The 26,114-nt window shown below is 43.9% G+C and overlaps 1 protein-coding gene across 2 annotated transcripts in view; it reads left to right on the top strand.

Moving 5' to 3' along the window:
- Positions 1–26,114, top strand: part of EPB41L4B (erythrocyte membrane protein band 4.1 like 4B) — a 132,188-nt gene that overhangs the window by 88,679 nt on the left and 17,395 nt on the right. The window contains exons 16-21 of one of the 2 annotated variants that reach the window (XM_039239940.1): positions 8,615–8,829; positions 10,911–11,029; positions 17,514–17,639; positions 18,451–18,518; positions 20,971–21,069; positions 25,883–26,060. In XM_039239940.1, the coding sequence (XP_039095871.1) occupies positions 8,615–8,829; positions 10,911–11,029; positions 17,514–17,639; positions 18,451–18,518; positions 20,971–21,069; positions 25,883–26,060 (805 nt within the window). Of the gene's footprint in view, positions 1–8,614; positions 8,830–10,910; positions 11,030–17,513; positions 17,640–18,450; positions 18,519–20,970; positions 21,070–25,873; positions 26,061–26,114 lie in introns of both variants that reach the window. The other variant, XM_039239948.1, reaches the window with a different exon arrangement.

Below are 26,114 nucleotides of genomic sequence, written 5' to 3'. Positions count from 1 at the left end.
CAAAGAGAAGATAGGTCGAAAAGGGAATATTTTTCTTATGGACTATGAATGTATCATACATCATCTGAAAGAGAATGGCTTTTAGGGGCCAAAAATTTAAAACAGTATTTTTTTAAAAATTTTTTTAAATGTTTTATTTATTTCTAGGAGAGAGAGAGAGACAGCGTGAGCAGGGGAGGGTCAGAGAGAGAGGGAGTCACAGACTCTGAAACAGGCTCCAGGCTCCGAGCTGGCAGTCAGCACAGAGCCTGACGCGGGGCTCGAACCCACGAACCGCGAGATCATGACCTAAGCGAAAGTCGGACGCTTAACCGACTAAGCCACCCAGGCTCCTCTAAAACAGTATTTAAAGGGGCACCTGGGTGGCTCAGTCAGTTGAGCATCCAACCTAAGCTCAGGTCATGATCTCGTGGTCAGGGGGTTTGAGCCCCACATCGGGCTCTGTGCTGACAGCTGGGAGCCTGGAGTCTGTTTTGGATTCTGTCTCTCCTCCTCTCTCTGCCCACCAGCTTCCCCCCCACCCCCCCATGCTCTGTCTCTGTCTCTCGAAAATGAATAAATGTTAAAAAATGTTTAAAGACAGTATTTGAAGAGAAAGAAGGTGAAACATAGAAAAACAAAGGTATAGACCTTTTGAAAAATGTTTATTTTGAGAGAGAGAGAGAGAGAGAGAGAGAGGGAGGGAGGGAGGGAGAAAGGGAGAGAGAGAATCCAAGCAGGCTCCACACTGTCAGTGCAGAGCCTGATGCAGGGCTCAGTCCCATGAACTGTGAGATCGTGACCAGAGCCAAAATCAAGACTCTGACACTTAACCAACGGAACCACCCAGGCATCCCTTAAAGGACTTTTAAAGTTTTATAGATGCCTGGTTTAGTTGGAGCCAAAAGATTAAAAAATTTAATGACAGTCTTTTTGTTTTAAGATTTTATTTTGAAATTACCTACGTTAGCCATTCTTGAGGATGGTATATGAGATTAATAGGACAGACAGACTTTCCTTTGCAACCTGTAAACAAGTCAATACACTAACCCTCAAGGGTGAAAAGAACAAAGTGAAGGAAATTGAAGTACAAGATGAGAGAGTAGTCGGGAAATACTTTGCTGTCTTGCAATTAGTTCAGGCCTTCAGGCTGAGAAAAATGGCCATGAAGAATAATGAGAAAATTCGTATATGTCATTGCTGAGTCAGCATCACTATGCTTTGAAAACCCATGGAGTCTTGGAGAAGTGCCAGAATAGACGGGGAAATGTCATGTCATTTCCTGAAAAATGAATTTTAAAAACTGGACTGACAGGCTTGCTTGATGGTGATATTGAAAAAGAACAGTTCTTCTTGAAGCCCTTAGGGAAGGAAGTAGTGTTCAGTTAAGAATAGCATGAATTCCCTCCACGTAAGTCATGCTAATCTTTCAAGATTCTTAGTAAGCTAAGAGTACAAGGGCTATCTCATAACTGGTAAGTAGAATGTGTCAGGAACGAAAGTTTAACGCGGAAACACTAGATACTAATCTACACACTTCAGAAATAAGAATGACTGCTGAGATTCAGTATCAGTGGAGGCCTTACCAATGCAATAAGCGAAGAAAACAAAAAATAAATGCCAGAAAGGAAGAAACAAAATTATCTTCTTACAATATAAATGAATTATATTTAGTAAGAGAGTTTGGCAAAGTGGCCAGAGGCAGAAATATCCCAAATATCCTAAAGTCAGTAATTGTGTGTATCTAGTAGAATAAAATTAGAGGGAATGTAATAATAAATCTCATTTTCAACTGTGAGAAAACGAATATATCTAGAGATTAAATTAATAAGATATGTTGCTTTCCTTCAGGGAAAAGTAAAAAATTCGAACTGAAGGACATTTCAAAAGCTCTGAATAAATGGTGAAAAGTATCATATTCCTTATGAATATATTCTCTCAAATTAATCCATAATATTTAATGCTCCAAATCTGAATTCCAAAGGGATTGTTTTGGTAGTAACTTGAGTTGTGGCGTAATCTGGAAGAGTAAGTGCATAGTAATAGTCAAGAAAAAAGAAAAGAAAAGTGAGATCGGAAAGGGAATAGGATTTATCATATCAGATATTTGAAAACATATGTTAAAACAAAAGTCATTAAGGCAGTCTGTGCTGGTTTAGCAATAGATAAATAGATTGGTAAAAATAGGAAAAATCCACAAACGGACACAAACACGTGTCCAGAATTTTCACCAGAAGCATCTCTGCCACGAGCATTTTTGCTGCAAACATTTTCTACTTGGCCAGAAGGCAATTTTGCCTTGAAAGATAAAGTCATGAAAAATAAGAGAAAAATTAAAAAAAGACATAATGAAACATGAAAAATCGAATAACAAAACTAAAAAGACTTTATTGAAAAATAAAAATATTTGAATATACATCAAAAATGTATAGTGTAGATTCATGGAAAGACTGTAAAAATAACTGATTTCATTTTGTAGGTTGTACCTTGGCGCTTGTCTTTAAAGTCTTCTGTTTATAGTGTTACGTATATGTATTTTTTTAGCTTGTTGATCCATCTCCTCATTCGGCGTTACCTCTACTTTTGTCACTAAAATTTCTTCCTTCGTTAACCGAGATAACTGTTTTCCTGTGCTAGGATACATACTTACAGCTGGGCTTCGTGTTGTTTTCTAGAAGTCTCTCTCACTCTTGTTTGTTCTTGGCCTACGGTCACAGGTCTGGTGCTAGCTGTTCCAAAGGTCTGTGGGAAAAGTGGAAGAAACGTTAAGGCTGTGATACATTTGTAACTGAACTTTGTTAACATTGTAACTGATGTGTTATTTTCTAGAATAGTATAGTATGCAGTCTGGCTTCGCACTCTCATTTCACATTTCCAGTAAGTTTTATCGCCATGTTTTCTATCAAGTTGATATACGCAGTTATCATCCACTAATTTAAGACCACCACATCTCTTCATCACCGTCTGGACCATCATGAGGGCTAGCTAAGATTTACATGATATAAAAATGGGGACTTTGCCAATGGAGAAATGAAACCAAACTGTCAGCCAGTTATTTTATATTTTACAGCAGAATTCTCTTACAGCCAATTAGATATGCAGTGAACATGTTTGGGGTGAGAAAATGCTTGGGGCAGAGATGTCTACGGCAAAGGTGTTGTTGACAGGAAAACTACCTAGAACCCGTGGTGGATATTGTAGATCAGTCACGGCGATCAGGAAACCTGAAACCACTCTAGATATTTCTCACAGGGAACTGGTTCCTCAAGGGATGAAGCACAAGGAAGCTAACTTGGACAGTGAGGCCACCCAGAAACTAGCAACACTCGAACTAGAGCTGGAGGGTGCAGGGACAAAGGGGGGTGGCAGTGTTCCAGAGCCCAGGAGCTGGGGCCACAGGGACCCCAGAGCTACTGCTGGAAATGTCACCCGAGGCAGAAAGAGAAGGGGAAGAAATACCTTGACTTGTCTCCTCTCCCCAGCCTCTTTCGCCGTGCCCACCACTGGCCAAGCCTCCCGAAAAGCCAGAGGGCAGGGAGCCTGGGGAATGTTCTTCTCAGAAGCAGAGTAGGCAGGGGAGGGCAGAGCAGAGCCGGGATCTGAGAGCACTCAGGAAAGTGCCGCACGTGGAAGGTGGCATTTCAGGTTAGTGGGACAAGGGTGAGTTATTCCTTTGGTGATGTTGGGACAACTGGTTGTTCGTTTCAGAAAAAAGTGAGGACTTTCCTTTCCAGTATGCATATAAACTTTTCCTGTTGGCTCTTCCCCAGGCTGCGTCAGCTGGCCCTCCTCACTCAACACTTTCCAAAGCACCTGCCACTCTGGTGCTTTGGACCCCACTTGGACTTGTTATTCAGCAGCCAGCTCCTTGAGGGCAAGGTCAACTTCCCACTTGTCTTTTCACTCTCATGCCAGGCACAAGACTTGGCACTTAAATATTTATCGAAGGCACGGATACGTAATTTTCCATCTAACCAGTATTCATTGAACACCTGCTGGGTGCTTAGCACAGTGGAGGATATGAAAACCTGTGAAATGATTGTCTGTGGTTCTCCAGACCTTACTGTGTCGTTGGGAAGGCAAGATGTATACATAAGGATGTCCGGGCAGTGAGGTTCTGAGGTCTTAGGATTCTCCCGATGAGTACGTTTGCTGCCTTAAATAGAAGCCAAGACAGACGGGAAGATGTAGCAGATGGGCGGCACGCAGAGAGGCAGCAGTCCTGGACTGTGTCCCAGGCTCAGCTACTTACCCATGGTGTGACCCGGTCACCTCGTTCCCCCGGTGAACCCTTATGCCCCATATGCAAAATGAAGAGGTTGGACCAGGACAGTGGTCCTCAGCCCTGGCTGCAGAGATAGATGGGATTCAGAGATAGATGATGGTGTAATTGGTCTGGGGCAAGGGCTGGACACTGATATTTTTCAAAATCTTCACTGGCGATTTTTAAAAATCAACTTTATAAAGATATAAATTACCGTCATATAAATCACCAGTTTAAATTGTACAGGTCAGTGGTTTTTAGCATTTTCACGAGGTTGTACAACCATCACTACGAACTAATTTTAGAACACTTTCACCTCTCCTGAAGAGACCTTGTATCACTAGCAGTCACTTCCTGTTACCCCACCCCCACCCCCATCCTCCCCAGTCCTAGGTAACCACTAATCTACTTTGTATCTCTATGGTTTTCCCTATTCTGAACACTTCATGTAAATGGAATAATATAACACGTGGCCTTTGGTGTCTGGCTTCTTTCACTGAGCATAATGTCTTCAAGGTTCTTTCACGTCATAGCATGGATCAGTATTTCATTCCATTTTATGGCCAAATAATATTTCATTGTATGACTATACCACATTTCATTTATCCATTCATCAGGTGATGGACATTCAGGTTGTTTCTACCTTTTGGCTGTTATGTTTGATGCTGCTATGAATACTCGTGGACAGGTTTTTGCATGGATGTGTGTTCATTCCTCTTGGACATATACCTGGGAGTGGAATTGCTGGGTCATATGGTAACTGTATGTTTATCTTTCTTGAGAACCTGCCAGGGGGGTTCCCAAAGCAGCTGTGCCATTTTGTATTCCTACCAGCAGTATATGGGAGCTCCCCCTGGTGATTTTAATATTCATCTAGGGTTTAAAACCACCAAACACAGGGTCTCCATTTCTATAATTCTGTGATTTCTTATCTAGGAATAGACACCCAGGGCTGCCTCCAGAAGCCCATGTGTCCCAGAACTTGGCTGAGCTGTAGACTGTATGGTGTGATTGGCTTCTGAGAGCACCTGATCATTCCTGGCCTTTTTGAGAGAAAGCCTTGTGGGTTCTATTTTCCAGCTCAGGACCCTCCCCAATTTCTGCCCTGCCCTTGTCACAGTTCTGGGACGGATTCTGGAGGATTATTGTGAATAATACCATTATTATACTAATTATAATATTTAGCATATAATGGTATGGTAACATTATTAATATTACACTAATTGTTATAGTATAATTATAATTATATATTATAGATATATAATAAATATATTTATAATATAATATAAATAATAAAATATTATGATATAATAATTAGTATGTTGTTGATAATATTATAATATTTTAATTGTAACATTTCAAATAATTACCCCATTATTCAGTCTGCAACACATTTTGATTGAGCATGCTGGGATCCCAGGACTGGGGAGGGGAGAGGCTTTTGTGGGATCGGGCAGAGCTGTAAGTGTCCCACCCTCCCGGGTCTGCAGAGTTATGGCCACTCCTAATATAGTCAAGAAAATTCTACATGACACCCTCCAGCCCAAGAGAGCACTGGCTTCTCAGGAGTTGGAAGTAGAATGGGAATGGGGGCTTCCCCTGAAAGAAGGGAAGAGAAAAAATTAGTTTGATTCAGCTTCTCATTCACTTTTCCTACCTAACGGGGCACATTGCTCACCTTCCCTGAGCCCCAGTGTAACAACACAAGGCGTCAGCAGCTTCCGTGCAGGATAACTGCACTAGTGAAACCCTGAAGTACCGAGGACAGTGCTCAGCACACAGGCAGCCCTGTTCTTTTTTTTTTTTTTTAACTTTTTTTTTTTAATGTTTTATTTATTTCTAGGAGAGAGAGAGAGAAAGACAGCATGAGCAGGGGAGGGTCAGAGAGAGAGGGAGACACAGACTCTGAAACAGGCTCCAGGCTCTGAGCCGGCAGTCAGCACAGAGCCCGATGCGTGGCTTGAACCCACGAACTGCGAGATCATGACCTAAGCGAAAGTCGGACGCTCAACCGACTAAGCCACCCAGGCGCCCCAGCCCTGTTCTTCCACACCAGATTTCTTCTCAGCTCTCAGCTCATGGAAGCAGAGACTGAAGCTTATATACCCCTCCTTCATCACCCTCTGAAAACTAGGACTTGAGACCTTCTTTCCAGAAGCCAAGAAGCCTCATGAACTTCACTCTCTCTTGTCAGCACAGAGTTGGTCTCATTTCCTGAACTTTAACCAGTGAGCCCCATGGCTCTGGGGCTGCTGAGTCCTGCTGGACCCTCGGGGTGGGCCTGACCTGCTCTGAGGTCCCTGTGAACAGGGCAGATGCAAAACTCTAGTGGACGCCATTTATATGATAGTCGATGTGTAGGGCACCCCTTAGAGTTCTGCAGGGAACAGTCCAGGAGATCATGAGCAGTGGTTTCCTAGACCTGCAATTATATAAAACGCCGTGAATTAGCATCTCTAGGATGGTGGGCCCTCATGTGTATGAGCTGAGCAAGCTCCCAGGTCATTCCAGTCCTGCTTAGAAACCTTTGCTCTTCTAGAGACCCTTGCCCTGACAAGATTCAGGTAGCTTCTCTGACCCTCATCTATTTCTCTTCCCATTTGTCTTGCTCAGGCTTTTCCGTAAGTAGCTGTGAAAGGAAAATCACACATGCATATTTTATTTGGCACGTTATTAAATGCAATTTATCATTCCCTGCACATATATTTATTTTCCTGTTTAACTTTTCGCTGTGGGTTTCCTCGAACTAAAAAATCACAGACTTTTAACTGGGAAAGACAAGTACATGATACCAGTGGTCTAGTCTAAGTCCGTGGCAGACATCACTAATCAATCACAGCACTCTTTCCTCCTGAGCTGGGCACAACCTCAGACTCCTTCTCAATCTTGCATTCCAAGCAGAGGGTGAGAACCGCTTGGAGCTGGCACAGGAGATGGTGTCTGTTTGCCATTCCTCGGAAGGTCTCACTCACCTTTCCAAGCTTTCCAAGCTTTCCAACTCCACCTCCAGCTAACGGCACACCAGATCTCTGCTATAGGACACCTTTCCCCTTGCGTGTTCATTCTCCTGTTCGGGTAAACCGAGATGAGCCCTAAATTGGGAAGCCCCTCTACCCTCCTAGGCTAAAGGGAGTTTTTTGTGTTCTGAGCTCCCAGTCTCAGCGCCTCCTTAGGACAGATATTATTTTCAACATATGTGAGAGACAGGAAAATAACACCAACAGGCTTTGGAGTCCACACAGCTGTTGTCAAATCCCAAATCCGCAGCTTCACTAATCCTCCCTCCTTCCTACCTTTCTTCCCTCCCTCCCTCCTTTCCTTTCATCAAAAATGTGTGGAAGACCTGTGTACCAGGCAAAGGTCTGTACATCTAGAAAATGGGATATTTTATGTAAAAAAGCTAGCACAGCACCTAGGACGCAGCAAGTACTACATAGATAGCTGGAAGAAAGGATGATTTTCAGACCTGGAAATGCAGCCAGAATCACCTGACCCACCTGGTGTCATAGAAAAAGAAACTGAAGCCCAGAGCAACTGTCCAACGTTCCTGCACAAGGTTGAGGCGCAGAACTGACTAGAACCCAGGCGTTTCTATTTTTTTATTGCCCCTGTTACTGGCCGCACGGAGAAGCTAGATACCCTTGGTTATGTTTCGTGTTGGAGGAATGAAGCTGGGCTGTGATCCCTGGGAGCCAAAGTCATACCTTATTCACATCCTTACACACACAGGTACCATGTAAGCCTGTCCTGAGCGAAGTCTCCAGGAAGCGGCCAGTGTGGACACGAACAGCACCCTGGCTCCAGCTCTGTGGGCAGCGGGCTGGAGGAGAGAGTAGATGCAGGGAGAGCAGTCAGAAACCTGTTTTCCGGAGTCTAAATGGGAGACGACATGGGCTTGCAATAGGGTGACTTTGGTGAAAATGGAAAGAGCAGTTGGAATGAAAGATGTCAGGGCATTGCCCTTTGCAGGTGTTTTCTGCATGGTGGGGTGATCAAGAGGAAGAGAAAGTGACTTCTTTTTGTGTCATGATCTTGTCATGGGATGGCTACAGAATTATGTGTTGCTGTTGCTTTTTATTTCCTCCTCCTATTTAAGGACTGTCTTTTTTTAAAAAAAAAAAATAGAAGCTCTATAGCTTCGGATTAAGAATTTGTTAAGGTTTAAGATCTCTGATATATACAAATTTCTACTTTCTGCTTTTTCTTTGAGCGGGACGTTGCCATTGTGTCCTATTTTACAATAACGCTGTGGGTCTGTTTGTTGAACCTGTTTCTCCTGGCTTTTAATGGCCAGAGAACATCTTTTAAAGCTTGCACAGGACTTTCAAGACACTTTGCTTTTCTAAATCCCGACTCTGACACCCTCCACAGCTACCCGCTCCCTTCCCCAGGGCTCAGCAGCTCGGACCGGCTGCCTTTTGGCATCGAGGAGAACGGGGGCACACCTTTCACTACCAAAGCTTCAGGAAGGCACCACCATCACCACCACCAGCACCAGCACCACTCAAACTATGGCCTCTCGCTGACTCTGGAGAACAAGGAGGGGCCTTTGAGGTCCCCAAACTCCAGCAGTAAATCCCTTACAAGTGAGTAGGAGTGCAGAGGGCAGGGCGAGCGGAGGGAGGCTGCAGGGCATGGGCGGCTTCCCTAGATCTTCAAGACAGAACCCTTCAGTGCAGCACAGACAGGCAGTAACATCAGTTCTGGGTTGCCAGGGCTGGGCAAGAGCAGGCAAGAGCCCTGTGCATTTAAGCAGGAGCAGCTGAAGGTTTATGGTCTTACCGGGAAACTGATTTAACCCCCTCGTGGCAGTTCTCTCTCCCCCTCCTTCCTTAGCTGCTCCTGTTTCCACTGGCGCAAGTAATAGAAAGAGGAAGGGAGCCAGGTGGCTAGAATCTGTACCTTCCTAATTACAGGAAAACCCATTCAGTCCCATTTCAGACATCGTCATCCAGAGCACAGTGATGTCAGGGAGGCCTAGTGTTTCAGGTGCCAGTGAGAGAAGTTGGGGAAAAGCAGAGTAAGCAATCAGAAGCATTTTTAGCAATAGGCTGGAGTGATTTTGTATTTTGTATCTGTTAAAACTAATAAAATGGGCTTGGACTTTGTTTGTCTATTATTTTGGTGTTCTAGAAAAGCCCCTTTGTTATACTTTACCAAAGAATTGTTCTGCAACAGACTAAAGGGGAAGAGCTGGTTCTTTATCACATGTGATATGCCAAAGCAAGAGGCTTCGATTCTGGTTTTCTCTGTGGAGCCAAGTTCCCTCTTGGACCTGCAGTTTTCTCATCTATGAAATGGAGTAGAGCATGTCTAGTTGATGACCAAGGAATCTTCCAGCTCTGACATTTCATGAGTCTGTGAGCTGGTGGAAAGGATGAGCTAAGGAGCCTTCACCTGTAGACCACAGGGGACAGTTCTAGGTTGGCTGAGCTGGAAATGGAAATACGTCATTCACTCGGTGTTGAAGACTCAGAACTTGATCCCCATGTCACTCTCCACATTGCCCTTCCAGGCCACGCCTCATCTTTTTGTATCCGGGTGACTGTAACAGCCCCCTGAGGTGTCCCTCCCCAGTGCAACCTCCATCTTGTACCTGCAGAGCTCTCATCACAGTTCTGACCAAAGACCTTTCAATGGTGTGTCACTGTCCCGAGATAAAGCCCACATGGCCACACACAGACCTTCCCAGCCTGGCCCCTGCCAAGGACTCCAGCCTTCCCCGACCGCTCACTACACCCCAGCCACACGAAAGTCCTCTCCTCTCACCAGGTGCTGCACTGTGCTCCTTTGCACCTGGTATTCCCTGTGCCTGGAGTGCTTTTCTCCACCCTAGTGACCTCCTGCACATTTCTTCTGGAACCAGCTCAAATGTTGTCACTGGGACTTTCTCTAACACGCCTTTCTGATTCCTAGCTCTGGCGTGCCTTCCCTTTGGCCCCTATAGCAATTAAATAACTTTATCACTCTTATATGGAATATCTGCACATGTCTCTGTCTTCCTCACTAAACCAGAATTGTGCCTCATTTATCTTTTTATTCCAGCTGCCCAGATCCCAATGGCAAATAATACTTGGCACGAGTATTATTATATAATGAGTATTTCATAATTAATGAATATTTCACTATATTAATGGATAAATACTAGCCAGTGGAAGGAGTGGAGGCAAACTAATCCAAAATAGTACAGAAATCCAAATCCGTGAATTTGGTTTTAGAAATGTAACATGGTTTTCAAGGCTCGTTCATACGCCTGTGAGCCTGAACACTCATCTTTCTAACTTGCATAGTGTTTTTGCATTAATAAAGCATTTGTATACAGATGACCTCACTTAATAGTCACAGCAACCCTGCAGGATAAGTAATTTTGTTTTCATTTTAAAATGGCTCAGAGGCTCAGAGAGGTAAAGTGACTTGCCTGAGGCCACTCAGCTCGTGTAGGGGGGTTAGGCCTTGAACCCTTGATTTTAGGTGTTCTTACAGCCCATCAGCTGGTCATATTCAAGGGATTTGAGCTCCTGGGAGAGACAGCAGACAGAAAGGGTGCTGGGGGTCAGGCTCTGGAGAACATCTCGTAACATGTAGATCTCTATATCTTTATATCCGGTGTATCTCTATCACATATATATTTCAACCTTTCTTTATTCATTCCCCTGGCCACTTGTAGAGCTGAGTCCAGGCACACCCGCGCTGTTCAGCGAAGCTGCTGCCCATCTAAAGAAGCTGGAATTGGAAACTGTGAAGGCTGCTGGACCCTGGCCTGCTCTGCACATCAACATAAATAAGGTGCCAAGGAGCAGGGCTGGGGGATGAGCGTGGAACTGGGGCTCACATCAAATCCCTGGTTATGACCCTGGCCCGCCTCCTACTTTATGTGCCTTTGTCTCGGAGAGATTTCCATCCAATTTTTCCAGACATTTCTGTTCAGTCTCTTTGGGTGAATTACAGCACGAGGAATTGCGCTCAGTGCTGAGGCTAACAGGCTGGATGGGTCTGTTGGTGAGCCCTCCCTCCTTCTAGGGCTAAAGCCCAATGAGGAGGCACCCACGTTTACCTCTTCCCATTTTTACCTCTCTCTATTGGCCTGCTCAGGCTGCTATAACAAAATACCATAGACACAGTAGCTTAAACAATAGGTATTTCTCATTCTTCTGGAGGCTGGGAGGGCAAAGGTGTCAGCCACTAGTAAAGGCTCTCTTCCTGACTTGCAAATGGTTGCCTTGTCACTGTGTCCTTACCTGCAAAGAGAACTCACTCTCTCTCCTCCTCGTCTTCTTTTTTTTTTTTTTTTTTTTTAATTTTTATTTTAGAGAGAGAGAGCGTGTGTGAGCAGGAGAGAGGGGTGGAGGGAGAGAGAGAATCTTAAGCAGGCTCCACACTTAGAGCTGAGCTCAACACGGGGCTTGATCCCACCCACAGCCCTGGGATCATGACCTGAGCTGAAATCAAGAGTCGAACACTCAACCAACTGAGCTACCCAGGCGACTTCACTTTTTCTTTTTCTTTTTTTAAAAATGTTTTATTTTTAAGCAATCTCTACACCCAGTGTGGGTCTTGAACCCAAAACCATGAGATCACGAGTTGCATGCTCTACTCACGGAGCCAGCCAGGTGCCCCTCTCTTTTCTGTTTCTTATAAAGCCATTAATCCTATCATCAGGGCCCCATCCCATGACCTCCTCTAAATCTGTTTACTTCCCAAAGGCCTCATGTCATCATATTGCTGGGTAGGGCTTCAACCTGTGAATAGGAGAGGGGGCCACAATTCAGTCCATAGCGCCCCCTGTCTCTCACTCTGACAGTGCCTGGCACAGAACCGATGCTCAGTTACTGTTTGCTGATGGAAAGAAGGGAGAGATTTAAGGAAGGGGGAAGAAAAGAACAAGGTGAAAGCAAAATTCTCTTTTGGCTAGACCGGTTCTTTTTTACAAATGTTAAAAAAATTTTTTTTTAATTTTGAGAGAGAGAGAGAGAGAGAGAGAGCGAGTGAGCGAGCGCAGAGAAGGGGCAGAGAGAGGAAGAGAGAGAATCCCTAACAGGCTCTGCGCTGTCAGCAAGGAGCCCGATGTGGGGCTCGATCCCATGAACCATGTGAGATCATGATTTGAGCCAAAATCATGATTTGATGCTCAACTGGTTGAGCCACCCAGGCACCCTTGGCTAGGCCTGTTTGTATATCCAAATGGACAGCCTTATGAAAGCCAAATTTTATCTTAAAATGGTGAAAACTCACCATTAAGTAATGATGTTAGTTGTATGTTGCTGTAGATTTCTTTACCAAGTTGAGGAAGTTCCCTTCCTTTCTTTTTTAAAATGTATTCATTTGTTTTGAGAAAGAGAGAGCAAGAGAGTGCACACAAGTGGGGAGGGGCAGAGAGAAAGGGGGAGAGAGAATCCCAAGCGGACTCCACACTGTCAGCACAGAGTGCAGTGTGGGGCTCAAGCCCAAGAACTGTGAGATCGGGATCTGACCTGAAGTCAGGAGTCTGAAGCTTAACTGACTGAGCCTCCCAGGCGCTCCAGCTCTGCCCCGTTCTAAGAGGGAATAGGAAGAATTTGGAAGATCTGGTCTGGGAAGCTCTCCCTCCTTACCTGCACTGGTGAGCATGGGAAGGGGACACCTCCCACCCGGGCTGGTCCTCCACCACAGCCAACCCTCTAGCCTGTACTAGGCTTCCAGGGTTTCTCAGAAGACCCTCATTTCCCTGCATGCCTCCTTACCCCAAATGGCAGCCTAAAGTCCCCTTGACAACACCAAGGGCCCACTTACCCACTTTTTCTTCTCTGCCACCCTCCTTGATGGCCAGCTGGAAAGAATCCCTCCTTCAGGGTGGCACTTACATTCATTCAATCAACGAGCCCTTACTGAGCAGCCTATAGTAGGTGCTCAGTAATATCATGTGCTAATACATCACATGTTCCCTGGATTGGTCTTCTTTCTCTTAGTCTTAACTTCATTTTCAAGCTTTTATCTTTTTTTTTTTTAATGTTTTATTTATTTCTGAGAGAGAGAGAGAGACAGACAGACAGCATGAGCAGGGGAGGGTCAGAGAGAGAGGGAGACACAGAATCCGAAGCAGGCTCCAGGCTCTGAGCTAGCTGTCAGCACAGAACCCGACGCGGGGCTCAAACCCATGAACCGTGAGATCATGACCCGAACCGAAGTCGGGTGCTTAACTGACTGAGCCACCCAGGCGCCCCTCAAGCTTTTTTCCCCTGCAGTCACACAATAAATGGTTTTAACAGAGGCTTACCTAGAGCTTGACAGGATCCAGAAAATATTTTGTGAGCAAATACAGCAGATAGCAGTGGACTGCTCCCAGCGGAACATAGTTTGTAGTTGCCATGAGTATTGGTGGACCGTCACCAGTCGTGGCTTGCTCTGGGTGATGGGGTAGCTGAGACAACTGTGAGTTGCTGCACGTCACCCTGGAGCCCCTTTTTTCTTTCTTTTTTAATTTTAAATTGTTTGCTACTGTGAACAATGCTGCTCTAAGCATTTGTGTCGAGTTTTTTTTAATGTTTATTTTCGAGAGAGAGATGGAGAGTGAGTGGGGTGGGGTGGGCAGAGGGAGAGGGAGACACGGAATCTGAAGCAGGCTCCAGGCTCTGAACTGTCAGCACAGAGCCCGACATGAGGCTCGAACTCACAGAAATGTGAGATCATGACCTGAGGTGAAGTTGGACGCTTAACCAAATGAGCCACCCAGGTGCCCCTGGAGCCCCTTTTCTCTATTTCCACTTGAGAAAATACATCAGTAAGCAAGTGGGATAAAGTGATGTCAGATAACTTGAGTTTATCTTAACATGTAGGCAAAGTATATTACTTCATGCTGTGATTTATCATTAATCAAACATTCGGTGCAACAGACCTCACAACTTTTCAGGATCCGCAGTTGGCAAACAATGGCTTCAGTGGCTTTCAAGGATCAAGAGTCCTCTGATTTTTCTGAGATTTGGATAAGTTCCTGCTCTTGATGGTGAGAAGACATTTTCATCACCCATTTCCAAAGTGACATCCAAAATTATCACAGGAATTGAGATCTTACCAGATTTCAAACGTGTAAACAATTTTATAAACAATTATAAAATGCATCTGATCATTTCTTTATCCCCAAATGACTTCCCCAAACAGATGGACTGCTTCCAACTGTAATCATATCAAAGCCCAATTGTCATTTATTTGTATGGTTTAAAAGTCTGTATTTCAATATCGAATAATAAAGCATTTTTTCACAGTTCAAACCGAATGCAAAATACAACATGTGGTCATGCAAAAGAGAGAAAGTACAGCATTCGTGAAACCATCCTTCAGGCTGGAATTATGGACACATAGCCCAGATGTTTACCTTATAGAAATATCTTTGATGCAAGCATAGTCGTAGAATGACAGTCGGCTTTTCCAAAATTTATATTGGTCTTCACCTGAGTCCATTTGTAGAGCTGGGCAGTAACTCCTGCTTTGTCAGACAGAATAGGAACAAGCCAGCTTGGATTTTATATCCAAAAAAGCAGTTTAATAAGACTAAATTCAAAGGGGAAATCAATGCTGAATTCTCATTTCTTTTTTTACTTTAGCAGCATTCATTGTTTTAAAATACATCTTTGGTCATTACTGCCAGTATAACTATACCCTGGTAAGCGATTGTCAGAAACCTCAGGTGGGCTTTAGAACCAATTTAATTCTTGTATTCCAGTGTCTCATTCCAAAAAATTAAATCTAATTTAAAAATTAACTCTTCACATGCCAATGAAAAGACACATGCTAGTGTTAAACAATTATCTTCATGTGGCAGGATGTACAAGCACAAGATAAATGATCCTAGAGCAGTCCTGTCAGCTCATCTTGCAAAATAAATAAGCTACTTATTTGCCTTTTGGGGATAATGATTCCAGTCAAAAGAGTCTTTTTTCTTTATACCCAACTTGATGGCTTAGGATTATTAGTGTCCTCATATCTGATGTTCTTATGTACTTGTATTTTCTAACCAAAGAATCTAACGTGAAAGTGCCATTGATACCTATTTTTTCCCCTCATTTGCTAATCACAATAATCTTATGAAGAAAAAAACTGAGACCCAGAGAGGCTAAGGGGACCCAGTACGGCCGAGTGTTTAAGAGCCGTAGCTTGTTGTCACCTGATCCTGAGTGTGAAGGCTGGCCCTTTTTCATTCTTTCTGTGTGACCAGGGCAGATGACTTACCATCTCTCTGCTTTCTTTTTCTCATCTATAAAATGAGGATAATCATCCTATCTATCATCAAATGGGATGGTCAAGTGAGAGGACCCAATGAAATGTGCTTAGTGGGTGCCTGGCCCACAATGAGCTCTCAGTAAACATGAGCTGGCATTATTTTTCTTTTTATCATTATGATCATAATCATGATCATTATCAGCGTCATCTTCTTTCTAGATGCCAGAAAGGGAAAGAGCGATTAAAATCCAGGTCTTTTGTCTCTGCTTGTCTTGCTGTTACATGAAATTGCTTCATTCTACTTGTTCTACCAAATGCTCCTCTCTGCATTTGGAGAGCTCTTTTCTTCTTTATTATACGATGTCAACCAGCCAGTTGCCCTATACTTCCTCTGGGGCTTCCATAACACTCTTGCTATGTGTATCAAGGTGCTCAATCAGACTTTCAAATTAGTAAATGAGATTAATTTTGGAACTTGCAGAATTTGAAGACTTTGCAACATTTTGTTCTTGCCCTGGTACACTATGGCTAACGTGCCACATGAAGTCCTGATATCACTTAATTGACTTTTAGCAATCATATGGTCTTATATCTTTCTTATTAAGCACACCTCTTTAATAATAACTACATATCATTATACTCTTCTTTAGTAGGTATTTATTGAGCATCGGCTGTGTGCCGAGCACTGGAATATGCAATTACCACAACAGGCATGGTTAACATTAAGATGTTAATTCCAGTGGGATGTGTCTACCATGAAGGATGATTTCAGGTTATATACCTAGATGAGTATTTTTTAATAGTTATGTAATTATCATAATGTCTATTATAATAATCATAGTAGTCACCAAGCCTATGATTTCAAAGATATTATTGTTTAGGACACACTTAAAATAGGTAGTCCCAGGGTAATCCACCATAATTGGATCATATAAACTATGGGTACCTGTTGGGGCGCCTGGCTGGCTCAGTCAGTAGGGTATGTGACTCTTGGTCTTGGGGTTGTGGGTTCGAGCCCTACATTAGGTGTAAAGATTACTTAAAAATAGGGGCGCCTGGGTGGCTTAGTCGCTTGAGCGTCCAACTTTCGCTTAGGTCATGATCTCGCGGTTCGTGGGTTCGAGCCCCACGTCGGGCTCTGTGCTGACTGCCAGCTCAGAGCCTGGAGCCTGTTTCAGTCTGTGACTCCCTCTCTCTCTGAGCCTCCCCTGCTCACACTGTCTCTCTCTCTCTCTCTCCTAGAAATAAATAAAAAAAAATTTAAAAAAAAGATTACTTAAAAATAAAATCTTTAATGGGTGCCTGGGGGCTTAGTCGGTTGAGCTCCTGACTCTTGATTTTGACTCAGGTCATGTTTCCAGGGTTGTGGGATGGAGCTCCATGTTGGGCTCTGCACTGAGCATGGAGCTCTTGTAAGATTCTCTCACTCTCTCCTTCTGCCCCCTTCTCCGCTTGTCCTCTCTTTCTCTAAAAAAAAAAAATTAAAATAAAATAAAATCTTTAAAAGTAAAATAAATTATAGGTACATGTTTAGTTAGTACCTGGGAAATGGCAAAAATGGAGAAGTTGGTACCAAATTACACTCTACAAGGAGGTAGCACAGATACAAGTTTATTGAGATTCATAATTTTCAGTAAGATTTATTGCAAAAATACCGATGACTATTTTGCACTCTTTCTCCAACAAGTCACAGAATTGAGTCTTTCTTTATAAGAGGGGGCAGTAATGGGGGAAACAGCATTGCTCTAGGCTGTGGGAAACTCCAGGCTGGGGTCCTGGAGCTGCCTCAGGCTCTCGCTGCTTAACTCTGGAAGAGCCTCTTCTCTTTAACCTTCACCCCATCCTCATGAGTTTCCTGGTACGTCCTCTCCCCATTTCATGAGAGAAGGAGAGGACGTGCTGGTGAATACTTTGCAAATAGTACAAGCAGTGGCACAAATATAAGGAGTTGGTGGCACCCTTGGGCATGTGTTTAAGACTGTGTGTTATTTGCAGTTATGGTTGATGAGAAAGGCTAATCTAAGTGCTGCCTTTCCTCTTTGCTTATAATCTGTGGCATGTTTTGGATTTGTCACAGGCTGAAGAAAAAAAAGTTTCTGAGAAGACTCTTCAGACCCCACTTTTGCCTTCCCCTGTAGCCGATCACGTGAAGTGTAACATTTTGAAAGCCCAGTTGGAGAATGCATCCCGAGTGAGTGCTCAGGTGCGCAGAGTGCATGCATTCCTTTGACTTCACTTCACGGGATTTTCTTCCCTCCATATAGAAGAAAGAGGCACTCTAGGCCTGAGATACTGTCTGTCAGCGTCCAGTCAGGAGATGGGAACCACACCTGTTGTGTGAAAAATTTCAATACCAAGAGTTATTAACTGGTCTACACTTACTAACTGGGGGAGCGAGGGGGCCGGCTCTGTAGGTTGTGGTGGGTGGGAAAGCCACAGGCTGCTGCAGTGACCTCCAGCATACGTGCAGCGGGCCTCACTGGCTGCTTGGGCGCCCCTTCCTCCCCCGCCATTCTTTGGGACTCACCAGAGGGAGGAAGAACAGGCTTCTATCAAAATCATATGACATAATTCCTCCCGGGCTTATTACACTGATATGAAAAGACAGTTTCTGAATTCCTTTGTAAGCTGTGATATGTGAGCATAGAGCTGATTATTATTCCTGATCTAAAATGTGAGGGGGGGATTAAACTGTGGGTGTGATTTTTTCCCACACCATCCCTTTCTCATTCAAGCGTGAGGTGGCACATAGCAGGGGCTCAATAAAAGTATGAATGCAAGCATTGATTGCATCTGAATGATTAAGTGTTAATCCCGATCATGGGGGATGACTCATGAAAACATTTTTTTGTTAACTTATATAAATACCAGAAAAAATTTGTTATTGACTGAGCACTTGGTGCTTTGAGTTACCTTCACATTTCTGTAATCCTTCAAATGTTGGAGACTTGAAAACATTTTTTTTGCTCCCCAAGATCCTCAGTTTTAACTCACCTGCCTGTTTCCTTTAGCAGGTTGGAAAAGAGGAATCAACCTTTGCAAATATCAATAAGAAATCCAGTCTTCAGGATGCTAATGTAAGGTCTGTTGCTTCCTGTTTGAATGGGGAAACAGTACTCTGTGTCAACGTTTTCCTTGAAACATTACTCACAAGGGCATTTGCTGATAAAATCAGAGAGGAAAAAAGAAAACTGAAAATAATGTGAGCACAAAGGAATAGAAAAAGACTGGTTTAAAACAAAGACTGGCTTAAGTCTCAGAAATGCTGCTTATTCTGTTTTATTATTTCTACCTGCTGTGCTAACAAGGAAATCACTTTGAGTTGCTTTTCAAACATATAGCTAAGACTCTGTCCTTCCCCTGCGTGGTGTCATTTAAAGGCTCAGCTTTGCTCTCAGTGTGGATTCCAGACTTCTCAACAGAGCACAGGAGATCCTTTAGGATCTGCCTTATGCCCTCCGTCCCAGCTCAGCTTATCACTCTTCCCTTGGCCATTGACATGCTCTTCATACCGAGTTATTCTGAGGTTCTAGAACCACACATGTTCTTTAAAGCTTCCAGGCCACCGCCGCTTCAGTCCCAGAGGAAAACCTTCCTCTTCTGGTCTCACAGAGAGCAGACACATTTCCCCCTCTCAGCCCAAGTAAGTAATAGCCTATAGATCATGGCAACTCCATTGCCAGCTTGGTGATCTGCTAATACTGGTAAGGTCTCTTGAGGGTAGGGTTTCCTAAAATGCATCCAAGGGTCACTGTATCAGTCTCTTGTTAAAAATGCAGACTCTTGGGTCCTACTCCAGACTATTCACATCCTTTGGGGTGCGGTGGACAGGAACCAGAATTTCAACAAGTCCCCCAGGAACTACTGCTCTGGACAATTCTCAATGTTAAAAATGAAACTAATACTTTTCTATGTCACCTTTGATTCCTAATCCCTATTTTTGGTATAACTTTGTCATACCCCAGGGCATATACCCAGCTGCCTCCTGGACTTTTCAAAATCTTAATTCATCTCCTCCCATCCTATCCTACTAACCCTTCACCTGTTTTTCAATCTTGGTTAATGGCATTATTATCTACCTATTATCCAGATCTGATGCCTGAGCGTCCTTGATTTTCTCCTCCTTCATCCCTTCATATCATTGGTTACCAAGTCCTGCTAACTCAGTGTTCATATTTTCCCTGCATCTGTCCTTTCCTCTTCATGACCCTGATCTACCTTGAAACCTTACCATCCCTCTGCCTGGATACCTACCCCCAGCCTTTGAAAGTGCTCCTGGCCAGCCTGTCTTCAGCAGTATCCTCTTCCTTGTTCTAAGGGCCTTTCTAAAATGCAAATCTGAATATGCCCTTCTCTTACCTCAAACCTCTAGTGACGCCTTGGCTTTCAGTGTAAACTCCGGAGCCTGAGGCCCCTCATGAACTCACCCCTATTTTCCCCACCGTAGTGGAAATACCCTGCTCTTCTGCTGGGACCTTCCCGATCATCAGCAGCAGCACCTTGCATTCCCTAGCCCTTCACTGTCTCCCACCTTGGAAGTCTTCCCTCCATCTGGTTAAGTGTAACTCTTCCATGGAGCTTTCCAGATGCCAATCATTCTACCCAAGTGAAGTTACGTGCTCCCCTGGTTGAATATAAGCTCTTCCAGGGACTATGTTCAGTTGACTCTGGAGTCCCAGCGTGAGGAAATCATGAACCTGGACTATGCTGACTCCAGTGATTTTTGCTCATTCATGTGTTTATTCAGTAAACATTGATTAGACACCAGCCATATGCCTATTACCATATTAAACACTAGAGGAGAAAATGGGGGCGCAGAATTGTTCATTGCCTTGCCAGAGGTTCCTTGCTGAGGACCTCAATTTGTTTTGATGTTCTTTAGTCCCAGAAGGTAATTTCTGATTTTGTAAAATGAAATTAGTCATAACCACTACAACAATGTATGAAAGCTTTTCCTTAAAATCACTGTTTTGAGTAGGGCCCATTGGTTATCTAGCATATTTTCTTGAGGAAGTATAGAAGTGAAACCATTTTTAACATATTCACATATACACAAAATTAAAGTGTTTTAGAATAAGACTTAATTGTGCATTTTTCACAGTAAATACTCTATTTCTTTATCTTTTAAAATATATATTCTGTGCTATATTTAAAATAACATAACTTCCAGGTTATTTGGAAGTGAAAACGGGCTATCCACAGGTTTTTCTTTGTTCATTTTATAGGCAAAACCTGGTAATGAATCAAACCCTGGAGGTAGATGTTTTGGGGAGGGAAGCTTTACGTGGCACTCCAATTATATTCAGTTTCTACTTGCTGTATTATCTTCCGTATGATTTTAGTTTTTATTTTTGGACTTTCTATAATTTTTTAAAACTTATGTTTAAGAAGTAGAGTGGAAAGGAGGAAAAATGGGTACGTTGGTCTTCAATGTTATTAAGGATATAAATTAACTGAGAAAGCAGTCCCTACAGCCAAAACAAGCCCATGAAACTTTTCCGTCGGTAATGTTCTGTTTTTTGGTGTGTCTCCAGAAGCCCTATTCCTATACGTGTGGAAACTACCCAACCAGCTGTGGAAAAGCCAGAAATCAAGCCTCCCCGCGTGAGGAAGTTAACAAGACAATACAGTTTGTGAGTTTTGTGCCGCAAGTCTTTCAGCTATAACCACAAAATTGATGCTAAATGTTCAGTTATAAATGCTTTTTAGCCTCTCACACCCTTTCCAAAGAGACATCCCTAAAAATACAGTTTTATTCCAATTTAGGTCTTAATGGGACTAGACTTTTCTCGTCGAAGACATTATATAGTTGGCATATGTGTAATTGATTGTTATGTAGCAAATCACTCCCAAATACCACAGTTTATGTGGGTTGGAAGTCCAGGCCTGGCTTAGTTGGGTCTTCTGTGTCAGGGTCTCTTACAGAGCTGAGTTCAAGGTGTGGGCGAGGGCTGTGTTCTCCTCTGAAGGCTCATTCCTGCAGTTTGGGGCAGGATTTGGTTCTGGCCGTCCGTTGTCTGGAGGTTGCCCTCACTAGGCCTCCCTAGCTTTCTCCACCGGAGAAGGCACACAAGAAGAGCCAGAGAGAACTGTCACAGCCTTTTGTAACCTAATCACAAATGACATCCCGTCTCTTTTGCTGTATTCTGTTCATTGGAAGCAAGTCACTAGGGCTTGCCCACTCTCGGGGGGTCAGGATTACACAGGGGCATGAATACCAGGATGAGGAAGTGTCGGGAGCCATGTCAGAAGCTGCCTCTATGGCATAATTGTGAAACGGTAGCATGGTTTGTCAACAGAGCCAGAGCTAATCACTGAGCTGTATGAGTCCTAGGAGGGGAGTCATGTCCCAGAATATTCCAGAACCACCAGGGCCTATCCAGTTTTGTTTATCTTAACAAAAATTTCTTGGCTACCTTATGCACAAAGTTTTTCTAGGCAGAGCAAAATGACTTTAACTGTTCTTATCTGAGGAGTCACAGTTTATTGGAGATACTGACTGCCAATAATCACAACCCAAAGAAGGCCTGTGACAGGTGTAATAAGAGTGGTAGGATTTTAGTAATAGCAGTGCTAATCACAGTGGTGGTTCCCATTTCTTGACCTTGACCGTGGCACTGCCTGGGTGTGTAATTGGTTAGAGGACTGCAGGAGGATCTTTGGGTACCACCGAAAGCCTGTGGCCCTGGAGCCAGAAAGGCTTCTGTTAGAGCCCTGGCTAGGTGACTGCTATAAACTCTTGGGGAAAATTACTCTATCAGCCTCTCTCTTTGTAAGATGGGTGAAGTGATACCTACCTCTGAGGAATTTGGTGAGGGTTAACATGAGATAATGTGGGGAAAGCCCGTAGCAAGGGACCTGGCCATAGGATGAATTTGTTCCCTTTCTTTTCTTTTCAAGGACCTGAAAGCTTCTGAGAAAAGGTCAAGTTTAGAGGGTACCCCGAGTACAAAGTGTAGGCTGGGGAGGGTAACTCCAGATGCAGTGCTCAAATGGCCGTCTTGGGCCTGCAACTGGTATCTGGCGAAGAGGAAAAGAGGCAACCCTCATTAGCCTTAATAGAACTGTGGGCAGTTACAGGAGCTGCATTTCCTGGGAAAGCCAAACTGGGTAATTCAAACAATTAATAGTCCTAATGGTTTCTGGGGGACAAATCAAACCATGAGACAAATCTGAGAATAAAGCTGTCAGGATTAGCCTTTCCTTTTACATGTACACACCTACAGCCCTTTTGACTGTTATGGTATTTCTGGTTCTAGGACAGCAGAATGTATATCTTCCCCACCAAGAGCATGATGATGTTCAAGTGCTCTGAACAAGTTGTCAAATTGCTGCTTTTAAGGATATAAACAAAAACCTCAGCCATGTTCTTTCCTGGAAATAATGACAGAGGGTGGCTGCCATGTGCAGAGAAAAGAGAGAAGCAGAACTCTAGAATTTGAGGCAAGAAGAATGTCATCTTTCTCTGGATACCAGCCAGTATGTTTAGAAAATGATGAGCGGCTTCATTTTTTTTTTTTTGAGAAATATAACTTTACTGTATATTTAAACATAGTGTAAAAGTCTAAAAATATTCTGAAGAAAATAATATTCTAAGTCTAAAGGGAAAAGGTAACCAATCCCCTAGCATCTTGCCACCAAAAATGACTGATGTTCACATTTGATGACTGTTATCGTAGACATTTCCCACATGTTGTTAAAGTGGGAAGAAATCATTTCGAAGAATCCAACTACACATAAAAGTGTACTGATTAAATGATATTTCATGAATTTAACATGAATTTACCTCAGAAACAGGGGTTGAATTGAAAGATGTGACGGAGTTAGGCAGATACCTCTTTGCCACAAGATCTAAGTTAAGACAAAGGGTATAAAAACGATGAAGAATTTGGAGTCTTTTTCAATTTTAGGCAGTGTTGGTTGACTTCCTATTGTGAAAGATGAGCTTTGTTTTTTGGGATTTTTTTTTTAAATGGCAGAAAAGAATTTTAACCCCTCTCTTCCACTTAACTAGCTATGTGACCTTCAGCAAGTCACGTTCCAGTCAGCCACTGAATATCACCTACTTCTCTGAAGAGTGGAGACCATAATGCAGGACTGTTGTGAAAATGAAATGGGCTAATAATGCGTGTGTTACTGCTCTGACTTACTTCATCAGCATAGATCCAAATATGTGGCATCTTATTAATGTTCCCACTTACTTGTTCCAACCCCATCTGTGCCCTTGTTAATAGTAAGCTCTAAATCCTCCTTTTGAGGCTTCTCCATACACAGAATGATCTGAAACCCCCCAGAATATCCGCCTCAGTGAATCCCATCCACACCTCAATTGTGTACCATGACCATATTTCCCAGGAGGTCATTGCCATGGTGAGACCCCCGTCAGGGACCCTGCTCAGACCACACTGGTGCCCACTGGCCATGGGTCTTTTAGCTACACTCTTGCCCAGCCATCATTTCTAAAACATAACCTCTGTGCCAGGGTAGCTCTAGAAATTCTTGCTTCAGGGTCCCCAAGACCACCCTCAAGTTTGGTGATTCACTAGAAGGACTCGCAGAACTCAAATAAGCCGTTATCCTCATGGTTCCGGCTAATTCCAGTGGAAGGATACAGATTAAAGTCAGCAGTGGAAAAGGCACATGGAATGGAGTCTAAGAAGATGGGGCATGAGCTTCCACTAGTCTAAGAGGAGTCACTTGGTCAGTGTTTAAATTCTTCCAGCAACAACATGTGACAACATATGTGAAGTAGTGCCATGCAGGGAAACTCACTTGCACCTTGGCACCCAGGATTATTATTGGGGGTCAGTCATATAGGCAGGGAGTAAGTACCCAGTCTCCAAAAAGCCCCACATCCCAAGGTCAAACTGGTATAGTTGACCTCACACTCCAGGCGTACAAAAACAGGTACTCACTGTAAGTCACATTGATAGCATAGACGATGTGGCATGGCCCAAGTTTTCAGGTAAGCTATGACACCCTTATCAGGCAGGATATTCCAAGGGCCCAGAGGTTCTCCCAGAAGCTCCCAGATGCCAGCAGTTCCTTTGGAATACGCAGAGTTGGAGCACCCAGGCCTGCAGAATTAGCCCTTTTCTGCACAGGCAGCAACCTGGTTGGCGCTGGGGAGAGAGGACTTGCCTTAATTTCTAGAAGTTTGAGAAGATACTGTCTATACCGAGAATGGAGGATCAGATTAAAAGGGCTGGCTGCCTTGACATACCTTGTGTTAGGTCCAGCCTTCCCCACAAATCTGCACCCTGGAGACAACCCCTGAATGGCAGCTCAGACTTGTCCTCCCTCATGGTGATTTCCTGTCTAGTGTACTTTTCTGCCTGGATCATCCCATTCCATCAGAGAGCTTTTAAGACTAGAGCTGCTAGGTCCCCAGACAAATGTACCCAGCTCTTCCCCTGTAACTAGTTTATCACCCCAAAGGAATGGTTGCTGTTAGGCCACATAAGGGGCCATTATCCTTTTCACTCATGGAAGAGGGTTCCTTTCTAAACATTCTATGTATGTATGTATTTATTTTTAATGTTTATTTATTTTGGGGAGAAATAGAGCAAGCATGAGCAGGGGAGGAGCAGAGAGAGAGGGAGACATGGAATCTGAAGCAGGCTCCAGGCTCTGAGCTGTCAGCACAGAGGCCAACACGGGGCTCGAACCTACAAGCCGAGAGATCATGACCTGAACCGAAGTCAGATGCTTAACTGACTGAGCCACCCAGGTGCCCCATGGCAGCGGGTTCTTAAATGGCTTGTAGTTACCCTCCTAAGGGAAGCCACTCCCTTGGTTTGGTGGCTCCTTAAAAAATTAAGCATAGGACTACCATATGACCCAGCAGTATGACCTCAAGTGGAATTCCAATCCAAAAGAATTGAAAGCAGGGTCTCAAACAGATATTAGTACATCAACAGGTGAATGGAAAGACCTTGAAAACATTATGGTAAGTGAAATAAATCAGAAACCGAAGGACATATATTGCATGATTCCACTTCTATGAGGAACTAGAGGAACTAGAATAGTCAAATTCATCCAGCCAGAAAGCAGAACAGCTGTTAGCCGGGGCTGCAGGGAGAGGGCATAGGGGGTTTTGTTCAGTGGAGGCAGAGTTGTTGTCGGGGTGATGAAGAAGTTTTGGATGCAGACAGTGGTGATGGATACACAACATTGTGAACGTATTGAATGTCACTGAATAAAGTGATAAATATTATGTGTATCTTTCCATAATAAAGGAAAAAAATTCTAATCTCTTGAAAAACTGACAGAAAATCCAGCCCAAATTGGCTTCAGCGGAAATGTCACCATATTGGATCCCGTGAGCTGGACATCTGGCAGACGTGTGTGGGGAGCTCTCCCACCCCCTCCCGGCCCTCCCTCCACCCCCCACAGCCTGTTTATTGTTGTAATGAGCAGAGCTTCATGTGCTTTTAGTAACCGCAGTGATGAAGATGACCTCCCTCCCGACCTGGCCGAGGCAGTAGGAACGTCCACAGCCGCAACCATAAGCACCACCACGGCCACCACTCAAGTCTCAACGCCGCTGGTGTCCCCCAAGGGCCACAAACTCAGCTCGCCTCAGGATTCAGAAGGCAAGGGCCAGCTGTCCCCAGGGGCCAAGGTATGGGGGAAAGTCGCGAGGAGTAGCTGCATCTGCTAGGAATTCAGTATAAAT

Source organism: Hyaena hyaena, unplaced genomic scaffold (genome assembly GCF_003009895.1).
Source record: "Hyaena hyaena isolate Hyena2069 unplaced genomic scaffold, ASM300989v1 scaffold_6, whole genome shotgun sequence".
Lineage (NCBI taxonomy): Eukaryota > Metazoa > Chordata > Mammalia > Carnivora > Hyaenidae > Hyaena > Hyaena hyaena.
Note: the sequence above shows the minus strand (reverse complement) of the source record. Positions and strands in the feature narration are given on the sequence as shown.